Source organism: Diadema setosum, chromosome 4 (genome assembly GCF_964275005.1).
Source record: "Diadema setosum chromosome 4, eeDiaSeto1, whole genome shotgun sequence".
Taxonomy (NCBI): Eukaryota; Metazoa; Echinodermata; class Echinoidea; order Diadematoida; family Diadematidae; genus Diadema; species Diadema setosum.
Genome location: NC_092688.1, coordinates 44,488,803 through 44,502,149, shown reverse-complemented (window position 1 = coordinate 44,502,149; position 13,347 = coordinate 44,488,803). Strand labels below are relative to the sequence as shown.

General features: G+C 40.0%; 1 protein-coding gene across 1 annotated transcript in view; it reads right to left on the bottom strand.

Annotated features, from left to right (window-relative positions):
* LOC140227933 (Fanconi anemia group J protein homolog) overlaps positions 1 to 13,347 on the bottom strand; it is a 43,400-nt gene that overhangs the window by 9,786 nt on the left and 20,267 nt on the right. Inside the window, exons 7-16 of the mRNA XM_072308316.1 lie at positions 13,045 to 13,171; positions 12,214 to 12,352; positions 11,859 to 11,948; positions 11,139 to 11,241; positions 9,892 to 10,014; positions 8,419 to 8,514; positions 6,323 to 6,458; positions 5,165 to 5,211; positions 4,388 to 4,537; positions 112 to 269 (exon numbers count right to left, since the gene is read on the bottom strand). Coding sequence (XP_072164417.1) covers positions 112 to 269; positions 4,388 to 4,537; positions 5,165 to 5,211; positions 6,323 to 6,458; positions 8,419 to 8,514; positions 9,892 to 10,014; positions 11,139 to 11,241; positions 11,859 to 11,948; positions 12,214 to 12,352; positions 13,045 to 13,171 — 1,169 coding nt within the window. The remainder of the gene's footprint in view (positions 1 to 111; positions 270 to 4,387; positions 4,538 to 5,164; positions 5,212 to 6,322; positions 6,459 to 8,418; positions 8,515 to 9,891; positions 10,015 to 11,138; positions 11,242 to 11,858; positions 11,949 to 12,213; positions 12,353 to 13,044; positions 13,172 to 13,347) is intronic.

Genomic DNA, 13,347 nt, shown 5'->3' with positions numbered 1-13,347 from the left:
CCAGTCTGTTTCAGCCTGTTGCTGAATATAATATCAAGGTGAGAAACCATTCAAATCCTAAACACTTAAAATGTGGTGTAACATTCCAACTGGAGGTCAAAGGTGACTCACTGGTAATCCATCATGTACTTGTAGTCCTCCTTGAAGAGAAAGTTGAAGACGATGAAGAGACCGTTGATGAGGGACGCCGAGGTGGTGGTGAACTTCGGTCCTAGTTCCTTGTACTTTTTGTCAGGGTCCTCCTCCTCCGTCAGTCCGTTCAGGTGATGCTGCGAGATACCGGGACACCAAGGAGGAGAGCATCTTCATTACCATCATCATTATCATCATCCTGCACATCCTCACATCAAATTTATTTTTTCGCCTCTCAGACTTTCATAATTACAATCACTATGTGAAGTAGAATATATTATCATAGTAGCTGAAATATGAATGCCTTTTATTATTGTTATTATTATTATCATCATTATTATTATCATTATCATTATTATTATCATCATTATTATTGTAATCGTCATCATCGTCATTATTATTATCATTATCATTATTATTATTATTATCATTATTATTATTATTATTATTATTATTATTATTATTATTATTATTATTATTATTATTATTATTATTATTATTATTATTATTATTATTATCATTATTATTATCTTTATTGTTATTATTATTATCATTATTATCATCATCATCATCATTATTATTATTCCACTTGTGAAAAGTCAGCTAGATCCATGGCAGGGATTCACATTGACTAGGTAGATGGGACATCATCCTTCCAACTCATTCCCTTGGTTTGGAAAGGTCATTTAGCCAAGTGCTATGTGTGGTGTGTGTATAATGCCTTTCCCATGACAAAAGAGGCAAAAGACTTTGAAGATTTTGGGAGTTATCATATGAGTACACACATACCAGTACGTGGTCCTAACCCTGATAAGTACAAGACTGAACCACCATACTGTAACAAACTTGAATATGAGACACAAATAATGTCAGTATATTGTATTACCCACTACATATCATGTATTTCTGATGCTTTCTATCTCATCACTCTCCCTTTCTGACCCTCTCTCTCTGTCCCATTCTCCTAACTCTCTCCCTCTCTCTCTCTCACTCTCTCTCCCTCTGTGTATGTGTGTGTGAGTGGCCTGTCGATGTGTGTGCCTGGAATCACTAGTACATGTATTTGTTAGTTACTGTTCGTACTATACATACAGGGTGTGTGCTACATAATGCGCATACAGCACAGGAGCGCCTAGCTAGCCATGCATGCATTTCCCCTACTGTATCTCAGTGTGCGCGTAGGTAGATAGCTCCTGTAACCAGAGGGGTGCACGCATGTACAGCACAGCAGAGACACATGGGGGGGCTAGGGCTAGTTACAGCTAGAGCACAGAGAATTGGTGATAGGCAGGCATCAGGAAAGGTTGTATGCTGTCCTCGCCCCCACAGCCTTTACTATAAAGTGACATGCAGCTCACACAGCTGTTGTATTCTTCAAGATCATTGTACTCGGAGATCGAACAATAAAAGTTGGAATGGTAATGTACACCTGTGTGGATCTATGTATGTTTCCCCGAGTCTGACTGGAATGGATATGTGAGGAGAGTTGTGAGGAGATCTGCAATGGCATGACATGGGATTCTATACTTGAATCCCTGACCCAGTTTGGTAATGTGGACACAGCGGTGAAAGTGTTATGTTACAAGTGGTCGCAGCGGTGGGATAGTGTTATGTTAATGCAATATCATGTGACTGTCATACAAATGATATGACATAGATCTAGACTTACGATTGATGTTATTAAGTTAACCCATATCATAAGCTCACAGTTGATGCTTATCAGACCTAGATATGAGCTCAATGTTGGTAAGCACATGAGAAAAAAAGGCCAACGGCAATGCTAAAAAGTGCAAAACCTCAGCTCAGTGCTGATGTGAGGCGAGGCAGTAATTGTACCCTATAAGCTTACTCTAAAAAGAGCCGACCAGCATGGGAGACAGTTTCAGATTAATCACCAGCTGCCAAGACATACTGGTCCCAGTGGAATCAGATAGAGGTCCTGGAAGGGGTGTTATGCAAGAGGTGGGAGTCAGATGATAGGAAACATCTGAAGAGGTTAGTGATATTATCTCTGAAGCCCAGGGAAGGTGCCCTTGCAGAAGTACACGGTGGACCCCTTGGTGGACATTTTGGGTTGAAAAAGACCCTTGAGAAAGTGAAGGCCCGGTTTTACTGTCCAAAAATGGCAGCTGATGTGAGGTCCGGCCTCAGACAAAGCGATCTGTGTGAAAGAAGAAAGTCTCTCCCTACAAAACGGAAAGCTCCACTCAAGCAACATTGTCAGTGCTCCAATGGAAAGGATTGCAATAGACCGTGTAGGCCCACTTCCGAAGACCAAACAAGATAACCAATGGAAGTGCGGTAAGGATTACCACGAGGGGAGGAACCTGGATTTTCACCTCAGGAAGGCCCATGGGATCTACTACGGCAAAGAATTCAAGTGCCAGGAGTGTGACAACATCGATAGTAAACTCTACGTACAAGCTGAAGCGACACATGGGCTTTATGCATAGTGGCAAACGAGACCGGTCCCCCTGTAGGGACAGGAGTCCTCTGGAGAAACGTGATGAAAAACCCCGCTTCCCCGCGTCTCTGATCAGTATGCCACACAATCAGATCCACCATCTACCTCCGCTAATCCGCTCATCTCATCAGACAAGCCCATCGACATTCCAAGTCAACCTCACGCTGACCTAAGTCCGCCTGGTCTCTCCGTAGCTGCTTCACCTACGCCCCTCTCCGTTTCTACCACCGCAAGTCCAGATATCAATATGAGACCTCGGCCTCAAGGGAAACCTCGTGCTATGCTCCTACAAGCAGCACCGGCAAATGAGCTTAGCTCTGCAGACAACTTCGAAAACGATTCCAGCGAAGTCTCCATCCCCACTCCTGGAGAGCAAAAGGACCACGTCATCGCCTCAGTGGTAGAGAAATCCTGCATCCGCTACTACATTGGCGGGGTGTTAGTTTGCCAGCTCGACCAGACTGAGACGTACCCAAAGCTTGTGCCGAAATCACAAGACCAAAATATTCAGTGTCACAATGAACTGCCCAAGTAGACCTAACCTTACTTTGCCATTTTCATGTTGTTTAGTTACTGGTAGTTATTCCAATAAACCTTGCATGTTTTCTTGAGGAATACACCATTTATCGGTGCCTTTCTTCCTTTTCTTTTTGGATGACCTACCAAGTACATTTTGTACGTTTCTATTTTCAGGGAGATTTGTAAGTACTGACCAGAAATGAACATCATTTGTGACCCTGCATCACAAAACCAACAATAAGTCGCCAGACATGGATTTTTAGTTAAGGACAGATTCTGAAAGAGCAGAAAAAACTGCTGAAAATGCACTTTCCAATTCATTTTATGATCCCAAACTTAAGAATAATGTAGAAGGGTAGCTCTTTCAGAAAATATGAAAAACTTAATATTGTCCTGGTTGACCCGTTTCACCTTTTTTTGAGACCTCACTTAAAATCAAGGGGTGCGACTTTTTGTTCGTTTTGTGGTGCACGGTCACATTTATTAGTGGAAAATTGAGCAAAGAAAATAGGATTCCATCAGGATTCGAACCCGACACCTACGGATGCTAGCCCGGTGCTCTACCGATTGAGCTATAGAAAGCCCTAGTTCAGTTTTTCTGTTTGCATTTGTTACATACTCAAAAAGTTGCATCACTTCGCTGATCCCTGACATTTATCCACAAGTTGAATTATCCTTCGGGTTTATGCCAGGTTCAAGTGTGTATGTGTGTGTCACACAAAACACACTGCTACAGCTTCTGACCATTCGAGCATCGAGAATTTAGGGTTTCTGGGATGAACACTGAACTAGGGCTTCCTATAGTTCAGTCGGTAGAGCACTGGGCTAGCATCCGGAGGTCTCGGGTTCAAATCCCGACGGAATCCCATTTTCTTTGCTCAATTTTCCACTAACAATAAAAGTTGGAATGTTAATGTACACTTGTGTGGATCTGTGTCATGTTTCCAGAGTCTGATTGGAATGGATATGTGAGGAAAGTTGTGTGGAGATTTGCAATGGCATGACACAGGGTTCTATACTTGAATCCTCGACCCAGTTTGGTGATGTGGACACAGCAGTGAAAGTGTTACGTTACAAGTGGTGAAAAAAAAAATGTTACAATACTTTTTCTTTGCAAAATACCTATGGTCTGATTCTAAGGTATTTTTTTTTTCCTCAGGATTAGAATTGATTTAGAACTCTAATCTTTGACCTTGACCTTCAAGTTGATACTCAAAACTTGGCCGAAGTTTTTGAACTTGTAGTTTTCACAGTCATCGCTTTTCGTCTTACCCGTAGCGTGGAAAGGGTAGCTGGGGTGATCCCCATGTTGGCCAGCACTGCCACCATCTCCTGCCCCGACCACACCCTGGAGGCTCGCTCAAAGTCATTCTGGCGCAGTGTGCCGGAGAAGTCGTTGATCCAGCGCAGGATGCTTGAACACTGACAGTATCAAAGTCGAGGATGTTTGTTGATGACTACATGTGAGGCTCAGTTCAGCATAAAGCCCAAAGGTTAATTCATACAATCATGATGTATAAAGTGCTTGGTTTCACTTCATGACACATATCGACCTACAACTAGAATTCCTTCGGCATCCTACTACAATCTTTAACTGAACTTTGGTAACATTATTTTCATATATCTCATATCTAAATACCTCATATTTCAGTGGAATGGAACTAACAATGACGAAATGGTTTAATGTGTGTGCACTAGGACAAGTACTACCTGTTGCTACACATTTTATTGTGGTTTTTTTTTTCTTATATCACCCATAAGGCAGATCCACTGGGCAGTGTGCTGAAAATAAAGAGTAAATTTGAACTGCTAAAACTTCATGTTTCAATTTTTTTCCCCATTTTTACAGATTGGCATGTTGTATTTAAAAGATTAATTCCATGATTTTTACACGGCAAATTTCCTAGAAATAAAACTTATAATTACCCGAATTCACAATAATAAATCAAATGTTTGAAGATACACACAAGGAATATGCTATTTGTCTCATTTTGGGGTAGGAAATCTCTGAGGAAACTCTGCCTCTTGAAGGTAAATGTACACACTCACCACAGTATGCAAAACTCTTGTATGCTCCATGCGGTATTGGGCAGTCACTGGAATTATTGATACAGATTGGGAATAGGACGGAAAGAGCAAGATGTGTCAATGACAACACTAAGTAAATTCATGAAGATTGTTTTTACATACTGTATACGCCGATTATTTCGCGAGGTTTTTATTTTCGCGAATTTTGCGAGTCAGCTGCAATTCGCGAAATTAAAGACACACAAAAATATTGACTCTGATCCCGATATGAATGGGATGTACACGTACACATTTCTGCATCCAGTAAAGGACTCCATGGTCGCGAATTTAACCACTCGCGAAATCGTTGGGAAGTCTCGATTCGCGAAAATTTAGACTCACGAAATATATGGCGTATACAGTAATCATTTTGTAAGCCTGATCATATCGTCGGCTGGGAATGATAAAGGTGTTAAGTTGCCACTAAAGCCATATTGTTCGAGGCACCTTAACGCACTTCTCATCCGACGATATATATTACATATATATATATATATATATTTTTTTTTTTTTTTTTTTTTTTTAAGGGAATGAGGAGGATCTAGGATCAAGTACATGTAGATATATATATTTTTTTAAATGTGTTTGCTATCTGGTAACCTTTCTACACCAAACACCCACTGAAAACATGCCACTGATATCACTGACAAGCCAAGTGCCACTTCACTGATAATCACTCTCTAACAAAACTAAACCAACATTCCGAAGCCTTCATCTTCTCTTTGACTCTGTTCTCTGCAAGTTGTTTGTAGCTGTGTCTTTAAAAGCTTCTTCTGCGATCATACATCAGCACAGATGTATTAACCTGTTGAATACGGTTTGATTTTGCTACAACACGTATTTCCCACAGACACCTGCCCGAGTATACTCGGGACTCGTCCTCAACGTGTTAAAGTTTAATATGGATGGAAAAAGATTGTGAATTCATCCACATGTCTATGGAACTTAGAAGCACAATGACCTTATATGAGACTACACACCACCACATCTGAGCTGGCTCATAAATCTTTACATCACTCGCCAACTTTAATATACAAATGGCAATCAAATTGGTTGGCAAACTGCTCCAATAGCTCAAGGGCACATGATACAAGGCTACAAACATCAAATGGTCAAGTGGCGGAGATGGCCAGCACTTACATAACCTGTCCAGCTCATCAGTGGTCTCCTGCAGCTGTTCAGTGGTCACCTTCAGACTGGCTGCCTCTCTGGCCGAGTCCTCGATGTTGTGGGCCTCATCCAGGACCACAATCTGCCCCTTCAGGTTGATTTCCATCTGAAGGACCAGATGAAAAACAAAACTTAGCATCATGGTAATGACGGTATAACATGGTGAGATGGATCCCTATCAAATGATTGGCTGAGTTATCATGTGACCTGCCACATCAAAAGGATCCAAAAATCGCTGACGGCTAAGCCGAGAAAATCGAGTTTGAAGTCAGATCATCAAAATCGGTCAAAAACCAGCGAATTTCTTTTTTTGGCATAATGATGCCGTCTAATATTTTGTCCAACATCTGCCGAAATTTTGAAGCTAAATGATCAGAGGAAAGGCAAGAAATTAGCATTTTTTCTGGGCCAAGATTTTCGGACTTTCACGGAACAAAAACGTGCAGGAAGATTTGGATTTAGCGCCGCAGATAGACTCTGCCCCTAGCAACGAGGGAGTGATCTTATTGGTCAGTGTGTGGCATCCTGGTTACTGATTGGTCATGCCTGGACTGCTGGCGATAAGCTTGAATGAACATCGCAGAGGTTGCTATGCCTATGAGCAAACCTACTGTCAATGAGTGAAAACTGTCTTACCTCCCCTTGATCATGATTGCGTCGGAAAGAAGACTTTGAAGGCGGTCTTCTTAAAACGAAGATTTCCTAGACCACTCAACATGGTCTTATGAAATCATCAATATCTCCGCAACTGTCTACTTTTATGAGTCGTGTTATATATGAAATTAAATTAGAAAGCAGGGAAATATTGCCATTTTTAGAAAACCGACCTCCCTCGACTTTCGGATCCTTTTCTAGTAGCGGGTCACATATAACCAGTCTCAGCCCAAACTCAGCACCAAGATAATAATGATATGATAGCATGGTTTGTAAAATGGGGACATGGATCCTAATCAAATGGTTAGCTGTGAGCTTTCACATGGCCAGTCTTTTATTTTGTCTACAGACCCTTCTTCACTTTTTACAGGGCATTAGTATACCAATGACCAGTATGAATAACAGTTACTGTAAAACACGATATATTCGCGGCTTGGAGCCGACGGCCTTTCTCGAAACATGACATTTTCGCGACTTGCCACTGGCATTAAATGCATATTGTGTAGGCAAGAACTTTCGCGTGCATTTTAATTGCGTGAATTTGCCACTCGCGAAATTCGCGAAATTAAAATGCACGCGAACATTCCTCATTTTACAGCATTGGTTCTGCGCTCAGTTGCATTGCCTGCGCATTACAATTGCAATGCAATTGTATATGTGTGCTGTTCAGTTTAAACACATAGTTGAGTCAAGTGAATGTAAGCTCAAACATATTACTACATTGCAGGATTGAGCTTTGCATCCCTTCTGTTCCTTCAACATCACAGACTGCAGATTGAAAATCTCTATGTAAAGAGCACAGAAACAAGCCAAATTTTGATCACTGAGTTTGCTTTATGTATCAGTACTATGCCATAGATGCAAGGAAGAATGAAAATTCTTAACTAGAAAAGCACTCTGAGAGGGCAGACCTCCGAGAAACAGTTAATTTCCATCCATACATACATACCGAAAATCATCTAATTTCCCAATATAGAAGCCTTTATTTTATGTTATCAGCTTCCAGGTGCGCAGCGCCTCACCTGAACAGAGCAGCGCGCTTTAGAGCACATGACAATCATCTACACCTTGTGTCATTATTAACCCTTCCTGTATGTGAAGGAAACGGAGAGCGCTACCCTTGCCAGACCTCCTCACAACAGCCCAAGATAGAGCTGGGTGGAAACGGTTGTCTACCTACTATCCCCTGTGCCTCCCCAACGATCGCAGAGGTCAAGGATAAGTAAGTAAGTAAGTATAAAGTAAGTAAGTAAGTAAGTTTCATCCAAATCCATTCACAACTTTCTAGATTATTTTGTATACAGACAGACAGACAGACAAACAAACAAACAAACAAACAAACAAAGCGTTGGCCCAAACATAACCTCCTTGGCGGAGGTAATTATCACACATCTCTGCTGATAACCACTCACAGACTCTCTGATGACGGGATCAATCAGGTAGTTGTATGGACAAAAGACAACATCAGCTCCTTCTCTCAGGTTTCTGCTGGCAAAGTAAGGACACGACTGAAAGGTGGAAAAGGGAAAAAAAATAGTAACAGTAAGGACATGCTTGAAGTATGGTAAAAGAAAAACATTGCAAGGACAAGCCTCCAGTGTGGGATAGTAAAAACATAATAGGGACACCCCTAAAGTGTAGGATAAGGACAACAAAATAAGAACAAATTTGAAGTGTGGGATAAGAAAAACAAAGTAAGCACATCAAGCATTGCAAAAGAACTACCACACCCCCCCCCCCCCACACACACACACACACACACAATACTCCTTCATCCAAGCATAGTGACAAACGTCCATCAAATGACATGCGATAAGCAAATTATTCATGGCAAATGTCGGGACCCGCAAACAACATCTATGGTAGGAAAGTATGGTGCCCACTGTGAATGTGCTCTCTATACAAAGTTTGACGTCGAGTAATATCTGATCTGACCGTTACTGACAGATACACTCTGCATATGGATGGCAGAAGACTTCTTACTTTATTGTCATGAAAGGACATGAAAAGAACATTTGATTTCGTAACTTTATATATCTGTGCACATCTTTATGCATTGTTACATTGTCCTTAGTGTAAAGAAACGAGGCTTTACTTAAACAGACAGTGTGTGATGATGAGGGTGTAATTTAATTGAATAATCTGGTAGGCAACACAAAGTATTTCAATCATTTTATTACGTACGCGGTAACTCAAATGACATGAGATAAGTAATCTAGTAGCTTGCACAAAAACAACACTGCATATTTCATCCCATTGTGAACTGCTGTAAGGATAACACTGAAGTGCAAATTAGCTTTTTGTGTGCCACAGTGTGGAAGCATTTATGCTAGAAATGCAGTACAGCAAACTTGTACAGAAAATTGCAAGTTTTGCTGTGATGTGAATTTTACAACAAAGCTTCAGCCGTGATGCTTTCGATATAATATGGCACACAGTGTACTCCCATTGTAACGAAATACTCAGGAACGGTGATTTTCTTTTGTTATATCAATATTTTGTTACAACCGAACAGTATTGTGCATAAACATATTTAGTTGATAATTCGGGGGACCTGATTTTGATTTTATTGTATAGTGGGCTCCTGTTATAATGAAGTCCTCACGACCAGGAGTTTTCTTTTGTTATATTGAATTTTGTTATAAACGAACAAATAAATAATGAAAAAGATAGGGTGAATAATGTAACAGCCTGAATTTTTACTTCGTTGTAACCAGAATTTTGTTATAACTGTGTTTGATATAACAGGAGTGCACTGTAAGCAGAATTTCATTACAACTGTGTTTGTTATAACAGGAGTGCACTGTACTGCAATTTGCCCACCAGTTTGTGCACGTTTGTGTCTGAGGAAAATACACGGAGTTGGGAAAGATTTAATTCCTGACCTTGACCCGTCTTCCCAGGTCAACGAGGTCCTCAATGTCCCAGGCCTGGGTGAGACCGTAGTCCCGAATCTGCCACTGTTGCTTCATCTTGTGCACATTCTGGTAATACTTGCAGGAGCCGCCCTACAAATACGACAAAAATGCAGATATCATTATCAACAGGACTGCAAGACTACCACTATCTGCGGCAAATCAGTTTCAGTCTGAATTGGAGCTTGCAGGTGAAAGAGTCACTGCAGTTTAAAATGAAATTCTATTTGTGAACCCTGAAATTCCAAAGCAAGTTCAACTATTCCTCATATTAAATGAATCTTTCTAAATGATGACCATTAAAGGGATGGTATAGTTTTGGTTGAGATGAGGATTCAGGCTTTAACTTTTTGCACGATAATTAGAAACCATTTATATGAAATATTAAAGAGCATACTAATCTATGAGAAATTACAAGTTTATTTGATGAAAATCGGTTTTGAAATGGCTGAGATATCCAAAAACAAAGAGGTCCTAATAAAAGCTGCATCCCACTTTTTACCAGGACCACTTTGTTTCACTTTGTTTTTGGATATGTCAGCCATTTCAAAAACTAATTTTCATCAAATAAACTTTTAATACCTCTCAGAATTGTATGCTCTTTAATATATCATGTATGTTGTTTCTCTTGCAAAAAGCTATAAACTGAACCCCAATCTCAACCAAAACTAAACCATCCCCTTAAGAAAAAGAAAAGCATAACTGATGATTTCACAATGATATGAGGGGAGTACCCAACTGAATTTACAATTATTAACTAGCATCAGTAGCAATCAATTAAGTCTTGATGCATTATACACATTACTATTGCAATTATTTACTTGAACAGGTCATATTTCATGCCGCCCCCATACTTTTTATGCAAGGAAATGATACATAAACTTTAACAACTTCAAAAAGGAAGTGGGTATAACATCCTCACCACTACTAAAATGCTTGAGACATGAGCAATTAGTTGAAGATATCAACATTTTTTTTTTTATTTTTTTTTTGTATCAGGGTTCCTGAAACGGCAATATCTGTAGGTAAAACTGAACTCAAATCGAACATTAAATCGATTCATATTTTTCATTGAGAATGTGCTATATCATGGGCCAGGGAGAGTACCAATGTAGTGCACAATGGCTATGTTTCGGTTACCTCTCTCTGGCATTACAATGAAGAATTTCAATTGTACATTTGAAAAATTTGAAAGTTCTCCTGATCAGATGACCAACCTTATTGTTGTCCAGAAGGTCCTTACAACCTTCATTCTTATTCCTGCTTCTGGACACCTCAGGGTGGACACATGTGTGCTCTCGGCTTGCCAGAATGGTCATTCTGTAGGTTGGGCCGACATTTCATTTTCTTGAATTGATCCATCCAGCTTTCAATTTATGTTCACAAAATATCTCTCTCTACACCTTGTCACAATTTGACTGTCCCTTTCTCTTTCTCATCTCACAATATGATTGCACCATGTAGCAGTTGTAAGACGACTGAAATAGCCAATGCAAAGCAATACCAATGACCATCTACTAGTATCATAGCAAAGACCCGTAACAATATAACCTATCAAAGTGGGTGGTAGAACAGGAAACTTTACAACTTTGTTCAAATTACTGTAGAATGTTGAAATTTATGTGCGATTCATTTTTTTTTTTTTCTCAGCTCTGGTGAGTATTACAGATGACTGTATTTTTCCAATTTTGCTGACTGTGCACTTTTTAAATGTAATATCAAAGGTAAATTTGGGGGGACTACTTATCTCTACAATATATTCTTATATTTAGACTTCTGCACTAGTCTCTTATGACGCACAATGCGTGAAAATGATGCTGCGCTGCAGTATTTAATATTAGCGGTACCCTTTCACACATACATCTTCTGGGTGTGCAAATGATTGCAAATCTACGCAAGATGTGATGAAAAGGTGAAAGGGGAAGAGTGATTTTTACCTTGTTTCTTTGTAGGAAGTCCTTCCCATTTCTCTTATGATCTGTGCAATCTGCTTGTGCGTCCTTGTGCCGAAATAGATCCGGGGTATCCTGAAAAAATGAACACACACACACTTTAGGATATGGACTATGTGCAAACTTGAAGCATCTGCATAGAGAGAGGAACAAAAAAGTCAACTACTCGCTTGTGCAGAGAGAAAAAAAAGTAAAAAATACATGCCAAATCTGTAAAGTATTTACCTGCAGAAAACAAATTAGTGGAAAATTACAATGGGTATACTGGTGATTACATCGAAATATATCAGGATGTATGCTAGGCAGGTCTATCTTCAAGTCATGATGTGGTAACTCTTACTTTTTCGGTGGAGCATCGTTGTCCTTCATCTTGTTCTCCTTGTCCAGTTTGTTGCTCTTTGACAGATGACACGAACAGTAGCATGGAGACTTCTCCTTTGTAGACTCTCGCGAGGACAACTCGGTTGCAGCAGCATTAGCTGGATTAATTTTGAGAAGCATGGAGAATGAAAGGTAAGAACACCAGGGATAGAACAATCAGTGATTTAATGACGATTCAAATATGCCTGTGCCATCAACGCTTACTCTCACAGGGTGAAATGAGAACTGCTACTTTTTCAGACACACTACAGGACATGAACTGCACTCAAACTGTGTTGAGGTACAGGCCTGCAATTGTGCTACCTGTTCTTCTGTGGAGAATGCCCAATTTCATATTTCAAAACTCTACATACTTTCATCAGTCTACATCAGTGACTAGTGTTTGAAGAAATTTAAAAACATAATTATAGTCCCTCTCACTGTACATTGTGTGTATTACAAATCAAAATTTTGTATCATCTTACGTAAGTGATACCTGATATTTACAACGAGTCTTTGTTCTTAGTTTGCCGACAAGGTTTGGTCTCAACCGGTCAAGGCCTGTTGCTGTTCCCTTCCACTCTTACTTTCATCATGAGTCACATATTTTAAATGTCTTTGTACATTGTTATGTCAATGATTGTTTTATTAAGTACATAATGCTACACTGATTCTCCGCTTTTTACGAGAACTGATAAATAAACTTGAAACATGAAACTTGAAATTTGTCCTGAAGCTATTGTTTCTGGTTCCGTAGCAGTTAACGGCCTTCTGCCAGTTTCACAAGCACGGAACTGAAGAGATTTGGTACCTTGTGGCGTCATCAGTTTCATCTGCCAGTGTGCCTGGGTGTGTGGATGTCTGGACGCACCAGGAGAACTATCAACCTCGTCCTCGTAGACTACACCCTTCTGACGCTTTGCCTTCTTCCCAGCAGTCTGCAAAATATGAAGGCAAATATTCACTTTGGCAATGTGTTAAGAGTACAGTTGCATCTCAAAGACATTTCACGTCTAAATAGTATGTCGGAAAAGGTGTAACAATAATTGGCACACACTGCAGTTGCTATTACGTAGAGAAAACAATCTGTAAGATATTTTTTTTTTTGTTGTTT